Below are 24,340 nucleotides of genomic sequence, written 5' to 3' on the forward strand. Positions count from 1 at the left end.
ACCAAGATATTTTTTGGTCATTCAAAGACCCCAAAAAGAGATTGCAACAGTGACAGAAGGGTCAAGGGAAATGAGCAGTGAGAAAATTAACTTAATTTAGGGATGGAAAAGTCATTAGTAATTTAAGAGATGATACAAAAAGTCAGATTACAAAATATTAGGAAATACCTATGTGGTGAGGAAGGAAGTGCCACATGTGTAGGCTACTCTTCGGAAGATATTTTGTGGGAAGAGACAGAACACCTTTGAAGTTTCTATTAATGACGTCTTTGCAATTATCAAAGTTAGATATATAAATGAGCATACAAACCATATTTATACATCTCATGCTAGGAGAACGGGTGAAGATGGATCCACATTTAAAAGTGTGATAGATTTACATCATGATAGTCAGCCTTTCCTTATTATAGTTGTGTTTTAATATTACCAGATGAGAAACATATTCCCTGCTGTTTCAATCCCAAGATTTACCAGTGTTTTAATAATCCAAATGAAAACCCAAATTTTGGATCCAACATTATTCTTTGCTCTCAAGAAGACAAATTCATGTCCCTACTGGGTGACATCTCTTGAAAGGAAAAGTATCAGACAAGGCCTTTCCTGCAGAAGTAAAGTCTGTGAAACTTAAGAATCTCGGAGGCTGAGCTTTCCCAGACATTTAGTTATAATTTTAAAAGACATTTAAATTTTTAATTTATTTTTCATCATAGAAACTGCTGGCAGCTTCAATATCTCTTTGGCAGCATTTCTCCCTTTAAAAGCCTGTTATGTTCCACAGGAATTTCAAATTAGAAAGAAAGCTTTTAAAATTTCAAAACAGATTCTGGGACTCTCACCTTGGAGATTAAAGCATAAAATGGTAAGTAAAATACAAGTCTATAAGATGCCATACTTTCCCAAGGATTTTCTTATATATTTCCTCAGTGATTAAAAAATATTGATTTTCTACATACAAGAATGTTTCTGTTTCAGCAACTGCTGCCTATAAATCATTTAGTTTTATGATGAGTTTGAAGTCCTGCTATAAGGTCATATGATCAGAGAAATTAATGGAAAAATTCTGAAGCTGCTGTTGTAAGCCATTCAATTCACTACAGTTATTGAACTCTCTTCATCAGGCATACAGAAATATGAATAATCTTATTTCTGATTCCAAGGATTTTTACACTTAGAAAAGTTTCTACAAGACAAGGGAAAAATATTTTAAGTACTATAATGAAGATACACACAATGCTGGAGGAGTTAACCAGATTGTAACAGATTGTGGAAATAAGTAAAGCTTTAGGAAGGAGGATTTTAAGTGAGTCCTTGAAGAATGCAGAAGATGACACAGGCAAAAATGCTGGGATAAAATATTCCAGGAGGAAGAAACAACAAAACCTAGTGGAGAAGTCAGGCAAAATCAGACATATGTGAGGCAAACTATGTGAGGGTAATTTGTCACCATAAAAATATTTTTGGCAGGGCTTTCCTGGTGGCACAGTGGTTGAGAGTCCGCCTGCTGATGCAGGGGACATGGGTTCCTGCCTCGGTCTGGGAGGATCACATGCCGCGGACCGGCTGGGCCTGTGAGCCATGGCCGCTGAGCCTGCGCGTCCGGAGCCTGTGCTCCGCAACGGGAGAGGCCACAACAGTAAGAGTCCCGCGTAACGCAAAAAAATATATATATATATTGTTGGCAGATAAATGTGGCAACACTGGATATATTTTGAGATGTTTTAAATGCCAAAATTGAGTAGTTTGTGAATAAGTAGTCCATAGGAAAGCTCTGCTGGTGTTTGAGTTGAAAAAAAAATTATTGCAGATGTTTTTGGAAGACTAATGTGATAATAACTTGTACATGGATGAAAAGAGAAAGAATCTGCAGCTAGTAAAGCTGACACTGAATTACCTAACAATGTTTGAAAAGGGTTAACTACAATTGTGGCCATGGAAACTGAGATGGGGAAGATGTTCTTATCTGTCAAAAAATACATGTCTCAATTGAAATATCTCTTTTCCTTCCTTCTAAAGTTCTCCTTCTCAGAAATTACTGCCATGCCAGGAGAATTAAATGTTTGAGGTTATTATATCAATATTCTAGAGAAGTATTTTAATATATTATAGTAAAAAAAAAACATATGCATGTATGTGTGCATGCATACAGATATATATCACTCAGTTCAAAATATAAAATTGCTTGTATGTTTTTGTTTCATTTTTAATAGACTTTATATTTCAGAGCAATTTCACATTTATAAAAAAAATGCAAAGAAAGTACAGAGGTTCCTATATGCACCCTTCTTCCCCCCCAACACACACATGCACACACAAACACAGTTTCTTCTATTATTACCATCTTGCATTAGTGGGGTACAGTGGGGTACATTTTTTACAGTTGATGAACCACACCAATATTGATACACTTAATTAATTAAGTCCACATTTATACTAGGGTTCACTCTTTGTATTCTATGGGTTTTGACAAATGCATAATGTCATGTATTCACCTGTACAGTATCATACAGAATAGTTTCACTGTCCCAAATGAGTTTACCTACTCATCCCTCACCCTCTTCCTGAGGAACTTTGTTCTTCAATATCATGTAGGCTATTCTGGGTCTTTGCCTTTCTATATAAATATTAGAATTATTTTGTTGATGGACACAAAATAACTTTCTTGGATTTTCATTGGGATAACACTGAAGTTATACCTCAAGTTGGAGAGATCTGACATCTTACTAATATTAATTCTTCCCATACATGAACCTGGAATATTTCTCCATTGATTTAGATCTTTGATTTCTTTAATCAGAATTTTGTCATTTTCCTCATATAGGTCTTGTAAATATTTTTTTATATTTAAATCTAAGTCTGTCTTTTTTATTTTTATTTTTTGGTGCTAATGTAAATGATACAGTGCTTTTAATTTCAAGTTCCACTTGTTCATTGCTGGTATACAAAAAAAACAATTAACTTTTGTATATGTATCGTAAAACCTTGTTATTATCACTTACTAGTTCCACAGGTTTCTTTGTTGATTCTTTGGAACTTTTTACATAGACAATCATAAAATCTGCAAGAAAAAAGTTTGTTTCATTTCTTCCTTCCAAATTTATAAACCTTTTATTTCCTTTTCATGTCTTAGTGTATTAGCTAAGACTTTCAGTATGATGTTGAAAAAGAGTGGTGAGAGGGGAAATTCTTGTTTTGTTTCTGATCTTGGGAAAAAGTTTCTCACCACTAAGTATTATCATGTTAGCTGCATATTTGTAGTACTAGATGTTCTTTAACAAATTGATAAAGTTCTCTTTGCTCTGTAGTTTTCTGAGAGGGTTGGATTTTGTCAATTTTTATTTTTTCTTCATTCTATTGCAATGGTGATATGATGTTCTTTTTTAGCCCACTTATGAGATGACTTGAGTTCTGAATGTCAAGCCAGCCCTCTATACCTGGAATAAATCCCATTTAGTCATGCTGTATACATCTTTTAATACATTGTCAAACATAATCTGTTAATATTTTCTGAAAAATTTTGCATCTATGTTCATTGGACATATTGGTTTGAGATTTTCCTTTGTAGCAATGTCTTTGATTTTTGTATTAGGGTAGTGAGGACTCGTAAAATGAGTTTGAAAGTACTCCTTCTATTTTTCTGGAAGAGACTGTAGAGAATTGGTATCATTTACTCTTTAAATGTTTCTTAAAATTCACCAGTGAATCAATTTGGGCCTGATGTTTGCTATTTTGGAAGGTTTATTTTTAAATTTATTTTATTTAGAAAAATTTATTGGAGTATATTTGATTTACAATATTGTGTTATTTTCACATGTACAGTGAAGTGAATCAGTGAATATATGCAATCATTTTTTTAGACTCTTTCCCCATATAGGCCATTACAGAGTACTGAGTAGAGTTCTCTGTGCTATACAGTAGGTTCTTATTAGTTATCTATTTTATATATAGTATTGTGCATATGTCAATCCCAATCTCCCAATTTATCCCCCCCCATCCTCTGGTAACCATAAGGTTGTTTTCTACATTTGTGGCTATAACTTCTGTTTTGTAATTTAATCTGTACCCTTTTATTAGATTCCACATATAAGTGATATCATATGATATTTGTCTTTCTCTGTCTTACTTCACTCAGTATGACAATCTCTAGGTCCATCCTTGTTGCTGCAAATGGCATTATTTTGTTCTCTTTTATGACTGAGTAATAGTCCATTATATATATATGTACCACATCACCTTTATCCATTCCTCTGTTGATGGAAATTTAGGTTGCTACCATGTCCTGGCTATTGTAAATAGTGCTGCAATGAACATTGGGAGGTATGTATCTTTTCGAATTATGGTTTTCTCTGGGTATATGCCTAGGAGTGGGGTAGCTGGGTCATATGGTACTTCTATTTTTAGTTTTTACTGTTCTCCATAGTGGCTGTACCAATTTACATTCCCACCAATGGAAGGGTTTAATTATTGATTTAATTTCTTTAATAGTTTTAGGTCATTTCAGATGATTTATTTCTGTGAGAATTTTATAGATTGTGTTTTTCAAGAAATCCATCAATATAACCTAAATTATCAAATTTGTAGGCACAGAGTTGCTCATAATATTATCCTTTAATATTCGTGGATTGTATCTCTTCTCTTACTCTCTTTTCTCTTTCCCTCTCTCTCTCCCTCTCTCCCTCTTTGATTAGTCTGTCTCTAGAGATTATCAATTTTATTGATATTTTCAATAAAACTACCTTTTGGTTTTATGGATTTTTCTCTATTAATTTCTTGTTCACTTTCATTTATATCTACTCTACTTTTTACTATTTTTCATCTTTGTATTTAATTTGCTCTTTCAAGTTTTTGCATGCCTTTTAAAAGTAATATTTTTGCTGTGGTATTTATAAAATATTATGAAAATAATATTTATATACATTATGAAGTGAAACTGTGTGTATGCCTACCTAGTGTTCTGTCTTGAAAATGCTTTATATAGTCTAAATCTTGAAAGATTAGTGATTTCATAAATTTCTTAAGATCCCATTTGTTTAAAAAACAAGTATTTATTGAGTGGCTAAAACTTAATTTCAGTGAAGTTGATACTGTACCAAACAAAGCCCATGAACGGTTACAGCCAATATTCTAGTGGAGCTTGACAGAAAACATAAAAATAAAATACATATACATTACTTCAGGGGTGATGAGTACTATAAAATAGTGTAAGATAAACGAATAGAAAAGGCAATGCTATTTTATTATAGGATGGCAGGTAACATATGACAAGTTACCTGCTTCAAATTTCAAAGCAGTTCTAACTAGGCTTTGCAATGTTTAAGTAAAAACAAACAAACAAACAAAAACACCACAAACAAAAACTTTTAGAAGTACTTTAATTAATCCCTTCTCTCCTAGCCTCCGAATTTATAGACCAAAGGACACTGACATTTTGATTCTAATCAATCAATTTATATATTTTTATTTATGGTTTTGGTAGTTTATTGATTGTATTGAGTGACATTACACTGAAACCTTGAAGCCTGCAGGAATTGTTAGGGATTTAATCAAATCTGAGCTAAAAGAATAGAAGTGGCAATGGATGAGGGCTTGGACTCTAGAGATACTTCAAAAGAAAAATCAGTGGTTTTTCACCTCTGAGAATGATGTTCACTGTGGATTTGTTGTTCATGGCTTTTATTATGTTGAGGTAGGTTCCCTCTAAAACCATAATTTGAAAAGATACATGGGGCTTCCCTGGTGGCGCAGTGGTTCGGAGTCTGCCTGCCAATGCAGGGGACACGGGTTCGGGCCCTGGTCTGGGAAGATCCCACATGCCGCGGAGCAACTAAGCTCGTGTGCCACAACTACTGAGCCTGTGCGTCTGGAGCCTGTGCTCCGCAATGGGAGAGGCCGTGACAGTGAGAGGCCCGCGCACCGCGATGAAGAGTGGCCCCCGCTCGCCGCAACTGGAGAGAGCCCTCGCACAGAAACGAAGACTCAACACAGCCAAAAATAAATAAATTTATTAAAAAAAAAAAAAAAAGATACATGCATCCCAATGTTCATTGCAGCACTATTTACAATAGCCAGGACATGGTAGCAACCTAAATGTCCATCAACAGAGGAATGGATCAAGAAGATGTGGTACATAGATACAATGGACTATTACTCATCCATAAAAAAACACAAAATAATGCCATTTGCAGCAACAGGGATGGACCTAGAGATTGTCATACTGAGTGAAGTAAGTCACACAGAGAAAGACAAATATCATATGATATCACTTATATGTGGAATCTAAAAAAATGGGTACATATGAACTTATTTACAAAACAGAAGTAGAGTCACAGATGTTGAAAACAAGCTTATGGTTACCAGGGGGTAATGGGGTGGGGAGGGATAAATTGGAAGATTGGGATTGACATATATACACTACTATATATAAAATAGATAACTAATAAAGACCTACTGTATAGCACAGGGAACTCTACTGAATACACTGTAATAGCCTGTATGGGAAAAGAATCTAAGAAAGAGTGGATATATGTATATGAAACTGATTCACTTTGCTGTACACCTGAAACTAACACAACATTGTAAATCAACTATACTCCAATAAAAATTAAAACAATAAAAAAACACCCCCCCCACAAAAAAAAAGAATCAGTGGTGTTTGGTGCTATAAACAACTGTTCCTAGTTACCTGTCTGCCCCTCACCCCCACCCTGCCCCTGGCTGCTTATAATTACTACCAAGTTTTAAGTTTGGTTTGCTAGGAAATGGTGTTTCCAATTTAAAAAATCGAAAGCCACCCTACTACCTAAATAATTTTTGTGTTATAAGAAAATAACATTGCACTTGAAAATAAGACCTGAATTCTAGTCCAGTGCATAAGAATTGCTCTCCCTAGACCCTATGCCAATACATTCAGGGGCTGCTATAAGATTAACAATGGTGATTGGCAAATCTTGAGAAATTGTCTTGGTAGAGTTTTTTAAGATATGAGTAACAGAGAAAAACATGTTCTTAACAGCTAAGAAGCCAATAAACGAAAGTTTATTTATCTTTATGTATATTTGTGTGCTTATCTTAGAAGCCAAATAATTTTAAGATTAAAGAAACACAAACATTTATAGATGAAATCTTAATAAATGCAGCTTATAAACAGTTTAATGTTCTGTTATTAGAACTTCCATTCATTCGTTTTAAAAATCGTCTATGGTTAGGTCCTCATCAATTTTTCATACGTACAGATGGATTAGGACTCGTTTCACAATTTTTCCCTTCTTCAGAAATGATCATTTATGGAAAAGTATGTTAACAAATGAGACATTTCTGGTTGTTTCAGTTTTAGCTGAAGACCCAAGGCTGATAAATGAGGATATGTGCTCACACATTCTAAAAGAGGGGTTTCAGAACATTTGTGTAGAATTTGTTAAGGATGTATTAAAAAAAAATTCATTCAAGATCATTAGAATAACACATAGCTTAGCTCCAGAAAGGATGGATCAGAAGATTTGAGGATACCAATTAATGAAAAATTTGCAAGTATAATTTCTTTGGAGGGAACTGGAGCATTTGAGTGGGTGGTCCCCACTCCTACCTCAACCCAGTTAGGAGGGAGGCTTCAAGAAGACAATTCAGTGAGTAAAGAGGCACTAAATGGTTGGGGAGACTGACGTCTTACACTTACCTGGATGTTTGCTAAATTGCAGAAATGTGTGAGCCCTGGTACCTCAAAGAACTGGAGTATTACATAGATAAATGGGTAAAGGGCACCAGGAGAGATTGCCATGAGTTATTTTTGTGTTTTTTGCTTCTTTGTTGTTTGTTTGTTCAAATATTTATGGGGCAGGGACTGGTGCTTCAATCCAACAACCAAGCCTGCTTCCCTATGTAGAAGTAGTGATTCATCGTGTACCTGCCTAACAGAGGCTAATTTTCCTTTGAAATGATAGGGGTCCAGTAACAGAGAGTTAATTCAAGCCCTAACTAAATGTATATTGCTTCAAAATAAGCTGACACAGTATATCTTTCGTCAATGATTTCTATTCCTTTACCTGCTTTTCCTTTTCTTATTCTTTGGGTTGCTTCCCATAGCCTTTTATATAAGAATGATTACCGTTTTATACTTTTTTAAACACAAAAAAAAATATTTCTTTCCCTTCTGAAACAGATTAAAAATATTTTACCCGCTATTTCTGAATCGGTCTTGTTTATAGCTGAAACTGAACTTGAAAGATGATCTAATCCACTTATCTTGTAAAGGACCCCCAACCTATAACTCTGCTTGAAATTTTCTTTGCTCCACATCCATGTTTCTGTTTGTTATGCTTAGAAGAATCACTAGAAATTTCCTGAATGCACTGAATTTTATCATGCCTTTGCACAATCCTTTTTATGCTTGTACCTGGGAAGCTTAGTAATTCTAGATAGAAATCATATAACTAGGCAGATTCATTATCATCAGTCTCAAAAGGACACTCAAAATTACTTAGCAAGGTAATATTTCTATATCAAACTTGCTCTCCCACTATTGGGTAATGACTATTTCCAGTTTTTCTCTCTAAGTTCCTCTCCCATCAATTCCCATCTCTCTCTCTCTCATTTACATATATATATATATATATATATATATATATATGTATATATATATATATATATATATATATATATATATATATATATATATATATAAATTTGATGGTCTTGCTTGATGCAGCCTTCCCAGAGTAAAAGTATTAAATATAGGCTCTCTCATTTTCCCTTCACAAAACCTCTTTTTTGTGTGTGTGTCTTCATTGGGTCTTCGTTGCTGCGCATGGGCTTTCTCTAGTGCAGCAAGCAGGGGCTTCTTTGCGGTGCGCGGGCTTCTCATTGTGGTGGCTTCTCTTGTTGCGGAGCATGGGCTCTAGGAAACGCGGGCTTCAGTAGTTGTGGCACGTGGGCTCAGTAGTTGTGGCTCACAGGCTCTAGAGCACTCTTCCTGTTCTTGGGATCATGTTTATTTTCTCAGAAAAAGTTATGTTCCTTTACTTATACCCACTAGGAATCTTTCCTATGATCAGTAATTTCCTCTCTACAGGATTATTTGTATCAACCAATAAACATGCTCTGGTTTCTTGTATCTCTAAAAAGAAAATCTCTTTTGACTTCCTAATGACTATAGAACTGCTCCATTATTCTTCTGCTTTATGCAATTTGATGTTCCAAAGCTATTACCTATCTGAACTGTCTATTCACTCTTCAGCTTATTTCAATTTGTTTCAACCTCTGTCACTCCAATGAAATCACTCTTGCCAACAACCTTCATGTTGTCAAATTTAAGAGACAGTCTTCTGTCCTCATCATTTTCAATTGTATTCAAAATTCCTGACCCCTTTTAAAGGACTTCCTTCCCTTGCTTCATTCATGCCTATTTCTCTTGCCACTCGTGAGAATGATTTGATAGCTTCTTAAAATCAATCTTATCATTAAATAACATAGAACTCTGGACTATGTCATAGATTCTCTCGCCATTCTACACTGTCTAACAGATGTCATCTATTCATGCTGCTTTAGGATTCTTAATAACATCTACATACTGATATTTCCTTGCTATCTCTGAACTTTAATTATGTTCACCTATAAACTTAACATACCCACTTGTAAATCTCTAAGTCATTTGAAGTTTACAATCTCTAAACAGAACTCATTTTTTTTCCCTCAAAACCTCTGGACTGGGGCTTCCCTGGTGGTGCAGTGGTTGAGAGTCTGCCTGACAATGCAGGGGACACGGGTTCGTGCCCTGGTCCGGGAGGATCCCACATGCCGCGGAGCAGCTGGGCCCGTGAGCCATGGCCGCTGAGCCTGCACGTCGGAGCCTGTGCTCCGCAACGGGAGAGGCCACAACAGTGAGAGGCCCGCATACCGCAAAAAAAAAAAAAAAAGCCCAAACAAACAAACAAACAAACAAAAAACCTCTGGACTTCCACACTTAATTAAATATAATTATTTACCCCAATTTCATGATGTTCAAGCTGAGGAAATGAGGGATCATCCTTTTTTGTTTTCTTACTTTCCACATCAAATATCATTGGACACTGAGAATTTTGAGTGTCCAAGACCCAAAAGATATCTTGAGTTTGTCTAGTTCACTGCTATCACCATAGTCTAAGTCTCTACCACCTTAAACCCAGACTGCTGCATTGGCCTTCTAACTAAAACTTGTTTTCTTCAATCCATCTACCTAAAGTATAAAGCATGATGTACTGAAAATATAAATTGAACCAGCTCTCTCTCTCTCAAAACTCTTTACAGCTTCCCATAATAGGTAGGTGACCTACATGAGTGAAGAAGCCTAGGGGTGACCACTGTGAACCAGAGAGTTTGCTTAGCCTAAAGGGAACATCTGTTAATTGGTGCCAGTAGATGTTGCAGTGAAGGCACATTGGTTTTACCTGCCAAATCTAAAAAGGAAATAAAAAAATGTGTGTGCACACGCACGTGTGTGTATGTGTGTGTGTGAAATCTCCTGATTTTTAAATGTTGACTCACATATTTTAAAAACACTGTGTGCTTAAAACAAAACATATCTTCAGTGCAGCTTAAGCAGAATTACTGCCAATTTGCTTCTTCTGAAGAACAGATCTGTTTTCCCTACATCTCCTCAACTTCATTCTATAGCTTTTCTATTGTATTCTGTGCTTTTCTTCAAGTTACATTCTATAATTTAGATTCTCTAATCTTTATTTTCCTGGAATGGATCATCAAGCTCTTCCTCAGTGTGAGGCTCTTCCTTTCCTGTAGGCTAGAGGCAAAAAATCCTTCTGGTATCAATGAATTAAGTGGGACCTTCTTACACTGGGTGGATTCCCACTCTGACATCTTTATCCTCTTTCACAGAAGCTTGATTTTTTTTTTTTTTTTTTGCGGTACGCGGGCCTCTCACTGTTGTGGCCTCTCCCATTGCGGAGCACAGGCTCCGGATGCACAGGCTCAGCGGCCATGGCTCACGGGCCCAGCCGCTCCGCAGCATGTGGGATCTTCCCAGACCGAGGCACAAACCCGTGTCCCCTGCATCGGCAGGCAGACTCTCAACCACTGCACCACCAGGGAAGCCCAGAAGCTTGATTTTTTATTTTATTTTTTGACTTCACAGTACTTTTTAAAATTTGAGATTCATTTGTTTATTGTATTTTTTTGCCATTAAATTTGAAGAACTATGGGGGGCATGTACTATGTCTGCTGTTAAGTGTTTTATTTGTTCCTGGTACAAAGCCAGTACATAATAGGTAAACAATATATGTAGACAATGAATGTATAAACATATAAATGGTCTCTGGATTTCTCTTCCTCTCTATACCAGATTCCAATCATACTTCATAACCCACCTCAACATTTACCTCTGTGACCCTCATCTCCTAGCTGCCCAAAATACCATACCTCCTCTGTCTCCATGACATTTCACATGTTCTTAAATTATAATGACTCTATTATATCTTAGCCTGACTGTGAGCTTCTTGATGACCAACATCTATCAGGGTCCTGAAACATGACTGTAAGATAATCTTATGATTTGAAATCCACTAAAAGGTAATTTAACTCACTATATTCCTATTAAGTATATTTCTAATAAACATATTTTTGCAAAAAGTGAGACCAAATAAATATTAATATTAATAATAACTATTTCATTTATCTTATCATACTATAATAGAAGTTAGAATTAATTGAATATTTATTTGTCTTAAGCTTTATGATTACTACCATGCATACGTTATCTCATGTAATCTTTCCCTCAATCCATGAAACAAGTATTATTATCCTCATTTTTAGATGTGACGAAACCAACTCTTGGAGAAGACAAGACAGTTTATTGCAAGGATGGGATGTGAATGAAGTTTGGTTTCAAAGCATAATGTAATATACTGATTAAAGGGTCAGGATTTAGAATCAGGATGTAATGAGTTCAAATTTCAATTCCATCAAATTATTAGCTGGATAAACAGAGTGTCAGTTTTCTTATTTGTAAAGTGGGAATAAAATAATAAACACCTTATAGTATTTTATAATAAATAAAGAATACGTGTAAAAATACTAAGTAAACGGTTGACCACTCTGCAGTCTAAGAAATATCATTTTTAATTATTGAGGTTGAGAGATTTAGTTGATTTTTAATATAGTCACTTACTTTATTAAGATCAGACTGACTAGTTTCCCAGGTCTTTTGAATTTCTTTCTAGTGTGATTTTTTCAAACATTATTATCCATATTAATTATCAGGCTAGTTAAAGAAAGTTCTGTAAAATTTTTAGAAAATTACAATTTTATTCATATTGAACTAATATTGTTTTACATTGCAAGTATACCAAAATATAACTTTAAGTCAACTTGAATGATCCACGGGGACAAAATTTTCACAGGCCTTTATTATAAGAACTATCTTTTATTCATAGGGATATTCTTTAGCACAGCATTTGTCCTTTATACAAACAATATAAAGAAGAAAAGACTGTAAATGTGTGGTATGTGTACCTATAACCATTATCATTTTTTAAATTTAATATATCATGAATATTTTGTGAAAATAAGTATTTGTGAATGTTAACTAAATTATCGCTTACTATTTTATAGGAATTTTTTGTATCTTTTATTTGTAAAATGTTACAGAGGACTAATGAAAGTTCAAGATTTTTAAAAAAATATTGTTTGAGAGTGTAAGTTAATGGCTACCATAGTCTACTACATACATTTTCTAGGTTGTAAGTAAGCTAATTTCAAATTTTAAAATAAATACTAATTTTAAGATAGAGATAAAACTTATTCAAGTTACATTTACTTCTAAAAATTACATATAAAATGTTTATAGAACATTTGCAGGAAGGTTTCACAGGTAGTACCTCATATGAAACTCACCATTCTATGTGGTAAATTTGATATACATGTTATAGAAGAGGAAACTCAGGCATACAGGATTGAATAACTTACCAAAGATCAGACAATTAATAAGCAATAGAAGTTGAATTCAAACTCATGTCTTTCAAATCAAATCCCATGATTTTTCACTTACTACATGACAACAGATTAATCATTTAAAAGCCAAAAAGTATCCTAATAAATTTGATTAGTCACTTTAAAATAATGAAATATTATTAATGGTAACGCATCAATGAAATCTAGCTGCCACACTTTTAAGTCACCAGGTCTTCATCTCCATATTATTAGTTATATTTGAAGTTAAAATTAAAATAAACCTTAAGAAAATAAATACTGAAATAAACAATTTAAAATCTTACCTAAAATCTGATCCAACTCTCTTCCCATTTTCTGGTTCTCCTGGATCTGGGCATAAATTGGAAGCTGTTTTAATACCTCCCTCATTTACTGGAACAACAGGAAAAAGAAAAGAAAAAAATAATCAAAACATATATGATTAGAAAAACAAGGATGATATTCATTTAAAGTTGTACATAAAATATATTCTTGTATTTTGTTATTGTAACCACTATAGTTTATATATAGAAAGTTAAATATAGTTTGATAAACCAATAATGAGGACAAAAACATTTTTTTCTATTTGTGGACATATAAGAAAGTAAGTTTCATGTTCCTATTCAATGACTTACTAATCTGAATATTAACACATTAACAATTAACACTTTATTTTTAATTACTATCAAATAGTGAAATCTCTTGTAATGCACTCCCAGGGTATCAGTGCCAGAGTTTCCATTAATTATTGTCAGTAGAGAAGTCACCACCAGTTAGGGCAGTGTCGTTTGGGTACTTATTATTTTTAAAGTTGCAACAGAAAAATAAGACCCTGTGGAAAAAAGTTTAAGGTTATTACCACTTTTTATTTGGTATATAACAAAGAATTTAGTCTGCCAATGTGAAAGTAAAACTGTGGCACAAATTATCAAGCATGTCATTGAATTATGATATAATGATGAAAATCAAACTAAGGGTTTTACCCTTTAACAATTTCCATGACTGTGTTTTACTTAGCCATTGTACACTTTCAGCAGTTTCTTCAGAACACCCAATTATTAAAAAGATTTATTAATATTTTCAGTGAATGTGATCACAGTAAATAAATAATTCCCCAAGATAGCGCTTTTTTTTCAAATGGGAAGATCATTAAACCAGACAAGGTCTGAAATATCTGAGTGATATTGTTTCATGAATTCAATCTTATAGTGAATTAGAGAGTAACTTCTATTTTCCTCTTCATCAACTTATCTGCGTTTTAAATAAAAGAATGGGACCTGAGTAGAGACTCTAGAGAGGGAAAAATGTAAGCCTTGCAATGGTTCCTGTCCTACATTGTGGGTTGGAATCACCTCTAGAGCTTTTTTAAAAGAATAAAAATGCTTAACTTTTATGTCTACATATTCTAATGCAATTACTTTGGGTAGGACACTTTGGATCTGTTTTTTTTTGTTGTTGTTGTTGTTGTTTGATTTTTTTAATAATCCTCCAGGTGATTCTAATGTAGAGTCAATATTGAGAACCACTGGATCCCTGCACCATTTAGTTCAGATTGTCAACTTGTTCATATTGATTTATTAGATAGCAAGATAACTATCAGATGACGGCCCAACAGTCACAGCTCCAGTAAAGTTGTCATATTTTCAATTAGATATGAAATTTTGTGTTTGCACCCTTCATTCTATAAAAATCACTTCCCTAAATATCCTCAACAGTATCCTTATTGCTGCCAAATTACAAGTTCACCAATCCACACAAAGCATGTGATAGTTTTCTTTTCTTGGTCTGCTGACTTGCTAGTTAATTTCTTTTTATCTTTCTGGCTTTTGTTCCTTCTGTTTGTTTTGGCCACTCTCTTACTTTAGCTGATATCACATACAGAGGGCAAATTCAAAGACAATGACCCATAATTCTCCATATTTTATATTTTCCTCATGGCTTAAAAAATTACTTCTTTGCTAAGAATTTCAAATATATGGTTTTGTCATTTTTTCCCCAAGCTCCGTCCTGCTCCTTCAATGACCTACTAGGTCAACCCACCAAAATTCTCATAGTCATTTCATGTGAATGCTCAAATCCAGCTTAATCACTGATGCTTTTGTTTCTCTATTATCATTCTCTTCCAATTCATCTTGAGTACTAGAACTAAACTTTCTCAAACACAGTTTTCATTACTGTCCAAATATCCTATGATTCTAGATTTCTAAGTATATCAACTCTACTACCCACTAGCCACCAATATACATCCATAACTCAAGTCCAACAGATTCTTCATTCTTCTGCAATTTTACTGGTTAGCCATGCTCATTCCATGCTTTGTGTTTTCTCCAGGTCCCCATGTTTTCCATTTCTTCCCTTTAGCTATCAAAATTCTATATAATTTTCAAGACTCAGCTCAAGTCCCACTTTTTTTTTTTTTTTTTCGGTACGCGGGCTTCTCACTGTTGTGGCCTCTCCCGTTGCGGAGCACAGGCTCCAGACGCACAGGCTCAGCGGCCATGGCAAACGGGCCCAGCCACTCTGCGGCATGTGGGATCTTCCCAGACCGGGGCATGAACCCGTGTTCTCTGCATCGGCAGGCAGACTCTCAACCACTGCACCACCAGGGAAGCCCCACATCCCACTTTTTGCAAAATACAGTCTCTCATTTTTTTCCAGATTTTCTAATCCCTCTTTTTATATGACATGAACAATTTTATATTTAATTTTTAAATTATTTTGTCATACTGTTAGTAGTTTCATATTCCTTAGTCATATACACAAATATATTATACATTTGATAAACATAAGGAAAAACTTATAATTATTTTAATATTCCCACAGTGCCTAGATGGGGGTTATGACTTCTCAGTAAATATTTCCTAGTAGGTTGATTAAAAACAATGTGTTGTACACTGTTTTCAGTGAGTATTTTTTCTATGGGAAGAAACTATCCTATCTTTAACTGACTTTGAAAATATTGTAGTATATGCTATTAAAATGTAACTTTTTTAACATACGATAGAGATAAGAAAAAGAAGTGGCATGACTTAGGCTTCCTACACTATTATATTAAATTTATAACACAGATTATAGGTAAAAATAGACGTGTCTCTGAATACATTAGAAAAGAAAAATAATAAAAAGTTTCATTTTTTCCATTTCATCATCATTATTGCCTAGGTTAAGATAAATTTTAACAATAGCTAACACACAGTACTATGTGTCAGGAACTAATCTACACACTTTACATGTATCAGCTCGTTTAATCTTCACACAAATCTGAAGCATAGCTACTATTATTATGTTTCCCACAGGTGAGGAAACTGAGGCATAGAGAGGTTAAGACACATTTCTAAAGTCCTATTTCCACTTTCTGCCTTAGTCTAGGTTTCAACCTTGGCAGACTGATTCAAGAAATTCTACTCTTAACCCCTGAGCTCTCCATCCTGTACAGAAAGCTCAGAAAGGAGAAAGGGCAGCAATACTTAAAATTCAAAACACTTTTCCAAATATTTTATCTTAGAATGCAGACCATATTTATAACTTTCACCATGTTCACTTAATTAACCCCAGTTCTTATGATTTAATAGCCAAATTACTTTTGTCTGTTTGAAAGTGTCCTTTAAACCGCTGTCTTTGGACATCTGCAATGGTGAAAAAGTTCCCAACTTAAATTGTAAAGATAACGGGAGAGCTGCTGCATGATACATGTATTTAGTGTTCTTTAATTTAAATTTTTTAAATAAAAAATAAAGAACAAAGTATATAGTTTCTTATTTTTCTGATATTTAGATGCTACATAACTGCCCATAGCTAGTGACGCCAAGACATTCAAATGAAGTTAGTATCCATTCAATCAGCTGCTTTCACTACGTAATGCCATTCAAACAACTGGACAAATATTTATCATTTTTACTTCTTTCAATTTGAATAGTAACTTGTAAAAAGAACATGAGTGCTCTTTAAAAGTTAATTACATGGACAGGGTCCTGCCTCTTGAAAAGAGCATAACTACAGGGAATATCTTTTGCTCTGATCTTTAAGGACAATAATAATAATAATGTTATTATTAGTAGTACAAATGCAATATGAATCCTTTTCCCCACACATCAGTGACAAAAAGAGAGGGCAGAATTTATAGAATTTAAAAAAAATGGATGAATTATCATTTCTTATAACATTGAAGTATATTTATTATATGTGCTTATAAAATATGCTATAGGAATTTTAATTAATGAACTATATTATTGTATATTCTAGCTTGAAAATACTATAAAATTAGTCAACATCAAAATAAAATATTGTTATTACAAGCAAGTTTTCTTAAGCTTCTGATGTTACATAGCACATAATCTACTCTAAAAATAAAAATAACTAGATCCTGAAAGTCATCTTACTAAAAGTCATCTCTACATTACCTCATCCAGCTGGTGGCATCTTAGAATTTTTTTTTATTATTAGATTTAAAAATTTTATTCCAGCTTATAAAATAGAATGCTTTGGATCTTGTTCTGAACTCCAACATCACGAATGTGGACAGAATGTTATTTTATACTAACTTTATATCCCACAAAGAGTTGCCACTTAACTCATTTAGCTTCCCAATAAAATGCTGGATCCTTGCCAACTGAGACTGTATCTTATTCACTCTTTTTACCTTCTTAGTCTAGCATGGTGCTGCCATGGAGAAGTAGCTCAAATAGAATTGTGAAATGAATGTATAATAAGAATGCATGAAAGTACGGACTTGAAGAAGATGAAATAATTTTTAAAAATACATTATGGAAAGCTCACAGTTTCTTTATAATTCCACCTTAAAATTTTAGAAGAGCCTAGTAGAAAAGTTGGCAAGAATAAATTCACTCAATTCAACATTTTAAAATATAAAAATTTATTTTTATTTTTTAAATTAAAAATATTTTTCCAGGCCTCCCTGGTGGCGCAGTGGTTGAGAGTCCGCCTGCCGATGCAGGGGATACGGGTTCGTGCCCCGGTCTGGGAGGATCCCATATGCCGCGGAGCGGCTGGGCCCGTGAGCCATGGCCGCTGGGCCTGTGCGTCCGGAGCCTGTGCTCCGCAACGGGAGAGGCCACAACAGTGAGAGGCCCACATACCGCAAAAAGAAAAAAAAAAAAAATTTTTTCCTTTATTTGCAAACCTACTCTCTTTGATAACAACAAGAGATGGAAAGACACTACATAGAGTTCAGGACTAAAGTAGGAAAAAGAATCTGAATTAGCCATCTAAACAACCAAATGCTTCCCATGAACACTACTGCAGTTTCCTGAATCTCTTATTAATTTGTTTCTTAGTTAAACTTTAAAGGTGCTATTATAGGAAGATGCAATTTGGAAATGTGTGTAGCTCATGTCCTCCATAATTATGCTCACTCCTGGAAGTTCTAGTGATTGAATCGATATTTTTTTCAAAGAACACAAGCTTTATTATTATTTTTTTTCCTTTGAAAGTTTAATGTCCGATAAAAATTGTCTCCTTTTAAAATTATTTGGCTCTGTGTTAAATTAACGATTCAAAGAGATGAAGACCAAACGCCTACTTGATAACAAATATATAATAATGATAAAAATTAAAGCATCATAACTTTCTCTGTGATCAACCATAGAGAATATATATTTGTAACTAGCTATTAAACATTTGAGAAAAAAAATGTAGGAAAATAACCTTAAAATAATGTTGGCTTGTTATTGTTGATAAAAAAAATTGGAATAAATAATCTGCCTTGATGAAAGTTGAATTATTTCTATTCAAAAATAAAAATAAGAAAGCCCAAGAGTATATTTTATCTCCTACATAAGCTGTAATGGATAAATGTAAAATGTATTTTAAAATTATGAAGTAAATTAACATTTTTTGTTTATGAGTAACTTTTTTCTTTTTGTCTCATTAACTTTATTCCTGACAATTTAAAAGTAAATATTCTTTAAATTAAAAATATATATAATATATAAAATATATTTAATATTTAAAATAAATATATTAAATATTATATCTAATATAATATAAATTTAATATTTAATATAAATATATATATATTTAATCAGGGTTTGTTTCCCCAGGTACACTGTTATGTCTAAAATTCCCTTTCTTGTTCACCCTCATAACCACTGTACAAGAACAAAGAAAATAATATGTATGTCCACTAAGACAATATACCAAGTATAAAAAGTTACATACACATTTTTCTTATTGAATAAATTTGACGTATAACATTGTGTAAGATTTTGGTGTACAGCATATTACTATGATACATTTATATATACTGTAATATTTATAACTGTTGATGATGTAGAGTTGAATATATCTTAATTTCAGTATAAATAGCTTAATTTTCCCAGGACATCTGAAAGTTTGAAGCATGAAGCATATAAAATGACAGTTGTGTAACCAAAATGAGGAAAGGGTAAGAAAGTGATAGCCTACAATTCTTCTTAGATTTCCAAAATAAATAGATTAGCAAGACAAAATATTGGAAAAAAAAAAGTAGTAAACTTAATTATTTAAGTCTGCATCATTTCCTTCATGTTGACATGATAAAATTTGATACGTCAGAATAATTTCACCTAACAACTTTATGTTTATACTTTCTTATATAGGAAAAATACCTTTTTTTCTGAAATGTATCAAATAATTAATATATGTAGATTAACTAATTTATGTAGATATATGTAAAACACTGTAGATTATTTTCCCTAAAAACTGTTAATAATTTTGAAAATATGTTTTAATCCTAAAAATATAACAATAAATCATACTTATACAGCTAAATACTTTGAAATGAACTGTTTAATGCTTTCCAAACAGGTAACCCAATTCGACATTTTCCTACTGATATCTGCTATTTTTGGTTTCGTATTCTCAAATCTAACAAAATGTGAAAAATCACATTTTAAAATTAGGACACTTTAAAATATTTGATACCAAAAGGCTCCAAGTTTGCTTCTTGATAAGTGAAGTAATTGCTCAATTTGTGCCATTTACTGTTACAAATACAACTCAATAAATATGTGGGTAGAATCCTTTTCTGATATAAGTATAATGAATGATTTTTTTAAGAAATAGTTTTAAACTCATTTCATTAGATGATTTGGAATTGAATAAAAATAAATAATGCTAAAAATGTATTTTTGCTAAAAAGATAATATTTATTTAAAATAGCTAATCTTATTTATTATCAATAAGGCATTTTAGAAGTCAGATGTGTCATGAATGGCTTCTTTTAAAATTTATAATATGTATCTGCAGGAACAGTAAGGCAGGGTATTTCCACAAACTGCTATTGATTTATATTGAAAAAATGCATAGCTTTCTTAAAAATCTTATTTTATGTTCATATATGGTAATATAACAATGAATATTCAAATTCAATGACTCTTTTTTTTTTTTTTTTTTTTTTTTTTTGCAGTACGCGGGCCTCTCACTGTTGTGGCCTCTCCCGTTGCGGAGCACAGGCTCCGGACGCGCAGGCCCAGTGGCCATGGCTCACGGGCCCAGCCGCTCCACGGCATGTGGGATCTTCCCAGACCTGGGCACGAACCCGTGTCCCCTGCATCGGCAGGCGGACTCTCAACCACTGCGCCACCAGGGAAGCCCTCAAATTCAATGACTCTGAATCTTAGGTTTATGAATGAACTTCAGATCATCTACAAATCCCTGAATGTTAAGCAAAATTGTGTATTGGGGCAGCACATTAATATGTGTACCTCAGTTCATATCATGAGATTTTCAAAATAAAACAAAAATTAATTCGCTAGTTAATTCATTTATAAAATATTTGACTTAAGTGTTTGTATAAATTAACTCAAATTAAAATATATTTTTTCCTTAAATGAAAAATTGCTATTTAAAGAAATTTTTCCTTAGAAAAATAATTATGTTGAAATTTAGATACGTTCAAACAAAAATTCCTACAAGAAACCATTAATTTGATGATTTTCACTCACTTTTTTATCTCACATATTAGAATTAGAAAACTAGAATGTTATCAACATGCTAGATCAAAAGAGTTTTTTTTCTTTTACATTTTGAAACAATCTGAGCTCCAAAGTTTACCACAATAACCCAGTAACTCAATATGCATTTAAATACAAGAAAATATTGAATAATCATGCATGTTATATAAATATTAATGCAGTTAATTTGGTAAACACACATTTTTTTTTAAAACACACAAACAACACAGACACCACAAACTTCACTCTTGCACTAGAGAAGGAAACAAAAAAAAAGAGTACACTCACAGATAGAAAACTTGTTGCTGTTGTCTTTCCCTGGAAACAATTTAAATCCTCTAGATTTAAAATCTATGGCCTTTTTCACTAGTTAAGAAAACAAACAAAAACATGTATCAGGATACACAAGTTTAAAATGAAATTCAAGTTAACAAATTTTGTTAGCATGGAATTATGCAAGTTAAAAAAAATGCTTTCTTAAGCCTGATATAGGGTACCCAGAAGAAACTAAAGAAGAAAAAAATAGCAATCTGATCACTAAGCAGTAAAAATACCAAGCAGTATAAAAGGATTTTAAGTGTACTATAGGGAGAATCTTGCATACATGTATAGGTACTTTAACACTACCCAGTTTTTATAGAAGAGCAAAACATTAACTCTTTATCATAAACCATTTGAATTCATCAAATTTTATGGAATTAAACTAGACTGATACATTATAAAAGTGGGATAATTTAATGAGCTTGGTTTTTAAAATAAACTAGTGTACTTTTAAGGTAATTTAGCCTAACTGAAATATTAGGACACGTTTAAGAAAATAACATAATTGAAAAAACTTAAAATACATTCTAGTATTTCTGCCAATAACCATTTCCTTTCACACACATTGCTTGTGAATGATGATCGATGTTCCGTCCATATTGTACAAAATTTATGAAAGTGAATTATAACTTTTTGGATTTCATCTAAAATACCTTGCTACTTTTTTGATATTATTATATTAAAAATCAACATCATAAGAGGCTGGCATATTTCATTGTGTACTATATTAAAGTAGATACGACTGGATTTGCCTTAAAAAATACAAATTCAATGAAGTAACTTGGAACATTTAAAAAACAGTTTTTCAAGTATTTTGGATGAAGGAAAAAAGTATTATTTCCTTTTAAGTATAAATTATTTTATTAACTACAGCTAATATATAATTTTTAAAGGGATAAACTATAGTTCAGAAGACTACTTTCTACTTTACTTAAATTTTAAATGACACCAAGTGAAATAAAGAAAAACTATTTAATTAAAAACTCACCCACCCCACTAATTAAAAATGTTACATAATCTGATCTAATGAGATATTTAAATAACAATTATTTTCTTAAAAAAAAACACATGAACAAGAATCCAAGGGATATATTTAGCTTCCTCAATTATAACTTGAATTTTTTACATAATGCATTTTATGAGGTTTATAGGTAGAAATGATAGCTTGAAACATTTAGGCAATTAGGTTTTGTTCACTTCGTGAATTTGAAAAAAGAAATTTTTGATTTTTGTTAGTTTAAAATGATCATTTCACTAAATCTTACTTGCCATTTTACCCAATTAATTCAAATTAAGGATATTTTATTGCCTTTGAAACATTTTAAGGTGATTTTTTTCTTGTCACTACCTTCAAAAGTACAGAGGTAGAGGCAGAGTCTTATGGTTTACTGAAATACACAGCTGTAAGCTATACATAGTACATATAAAAATATGAAAATGATCATTGGAGTAGGATTTAAGATACCTAATTCTTAGCAATTAGTAGTTGTTGATTTTTGGACAAGAGTCTGCCTTTTTACCTGTCTCTTCTCTTAAAATAAGTAGCTAGGACTAGATGACTGCTCAGTTGCTTTACAATTTTGAGATTCTTTACCTGAGGCCCTTTATTTACAGTGAAAGAATGACTACATCTCTCTCAAGTTACGTTTTTCGTTGTAATTCTCTTCCACAACCCAGCCCCCAAGGTAAGGTAAAGTTTAGTCCTACTGCTGTATTTGGTTGGCTGCTCTAAATTTAGTTCTGCCACTTGTAAATTTTCCTGCTGCCTGAAAATTATTTTTAACAAAATTTACATTTTGTATTTTGAGGCATAATTCTAGAGTCTCCCAATCCAAACATGAATTATAAGTAGGAATTCTAACTCTACTTTTCTCTGCATTATAAGATTTGACTTTAAGTATTACAAAGGGGTTGGAAAATTTCATAGTAGTATTAACACAAATCTGGAATTCTTAAATATTTTTTTTTAATGAAAAGATTGTAAACCCAAAGGAGAAAATTGAAGAAGAAAAATCCAGAGGGTCAAAGAGCTCAGTTACTAGAAATAAAGGATTTGAAAACAACTGTGTGTGTGTGTGTGTGAGTGTGTGTGAGTGTGTGTATAAACTAGGTTTATGTAATGGGCTTGTATCTACATTTGACTATTTGGTTGGTGAGGTCAGGGACAATACCTAGCTATGAAAATGTCATCTGATACCAAGAAGTTTTAAACAGTTTCCTGGTTCTGAAGGGACCTAACCTTATGTTTTAAAAGCATCTGTTTGTCAATTTAAATTGAAGAAAAGTGAAAAGTATAAATAATTGTAATACAGATGCAGAAGATGGAAAGCCAGGAGAATAACCATTTTAGGAGATAAAAAGGAGTGAAAAGAAAATAATGTAAAATTTAAATTCACTCCAAATTTTAAAATATGTTAAATAGGAAACACATACTTTAGAGATTTTTATAATTTCAATAAAAAGAGCATACAGCATATCTCTTCTTGAATAAACTGAAAGGACGAATACTGTAAGTACCAATTGCAAGACGCTACTCTAAATCACAAATCAGTGAAATGTTAATTCTCAAATATATACCATAAAAACATATATTATGTATTACAAGGTATATGTATTAAGTACCAACATGACATCAAGCAATGGCACATCTAGTGATCACATTTAACTTATAAAATTAACCTGACCTTTGTAACAAATGTATTTCAGTTATAAGCATGTCAAATTTATTTTATCATAAAGATATTAAAATATGTTGTATTTTACATAATTTTATAAATATTAAAAGACAGTGTGTTGTTTGTGTCAATTCCTTCCACTGTACTGTGAGTTTCTCAAAGGCAGCAACATTATTTTACTCAAGTAGTAAAACTTATAAAAAAAAAAACTGATGGTGACTGATAAACCTCATCTAACTTCCAGGTTAATTGGCTAAAGTCACTTAATTGAAATTATTTAAATTACAATGCCTTATTATAAAGATTAATCATATATGCACATACACGGATAAATTGCTAGGTTTTGTTTCAAATGTCAACACTTTTTTTGCGAAACAGGTGGCATATGAGTTTATTTTTATGTTGAAGAATCTCTGTTAGTAGGAACAAAGTGCTGGTGCCATT

General features: G+C 32.7%; 1 protein-coding gene across 3 annotated transcripts in view; it reads right to left on the minus strand.

Annotated features, from left to right (window-relative positions):
- The window catches only part of CSMD3 (CUB and Sushi multiple domains 3), a 1,097,518-nt gene that overhangs the window by 647,215 nt on the left and 425,963 nt on the right, over window positions 1-24,340 (minus strand). For 2 of the 3 annotated variants that reach the window (XM_060116494.1, XM_060116493.1), the window contains 2 exons: window positions 21,189-21,266; window positions 13,254-13,341 (listed from right to left, as the gene is read on the minus strand). In XM_060116494.1, the coding sequence (XP_059972477.1) occupies window positions 13,254-13,341; window positions 21,189-21,266 (166 nt within the window). The remainder of the gene's footprint in view (window positions 1-13,253; window positions 13,342-21,188; window positions 21,267-24,340) is intronic. The other variant, XM_060116495.1, reaches the window with a different exon arrangement.

This window comes from Mesoplodon densirostris, chromosome 13 (genome assembly GCF_025265405.1).
Source record: "Mesoplodon densirostris isolate mMesDen1 chromosome 13, mMesDen1 primary haplotype, whole genome shotgun sequence".
In the NCBI taxonomy this organism is placed as follows: Eukaryota; Metazoa; Chordata; class Mammalia; order Artiodactyla; family Ziphiidae; genus Mesoplodon; species Mesoplodon densirostris.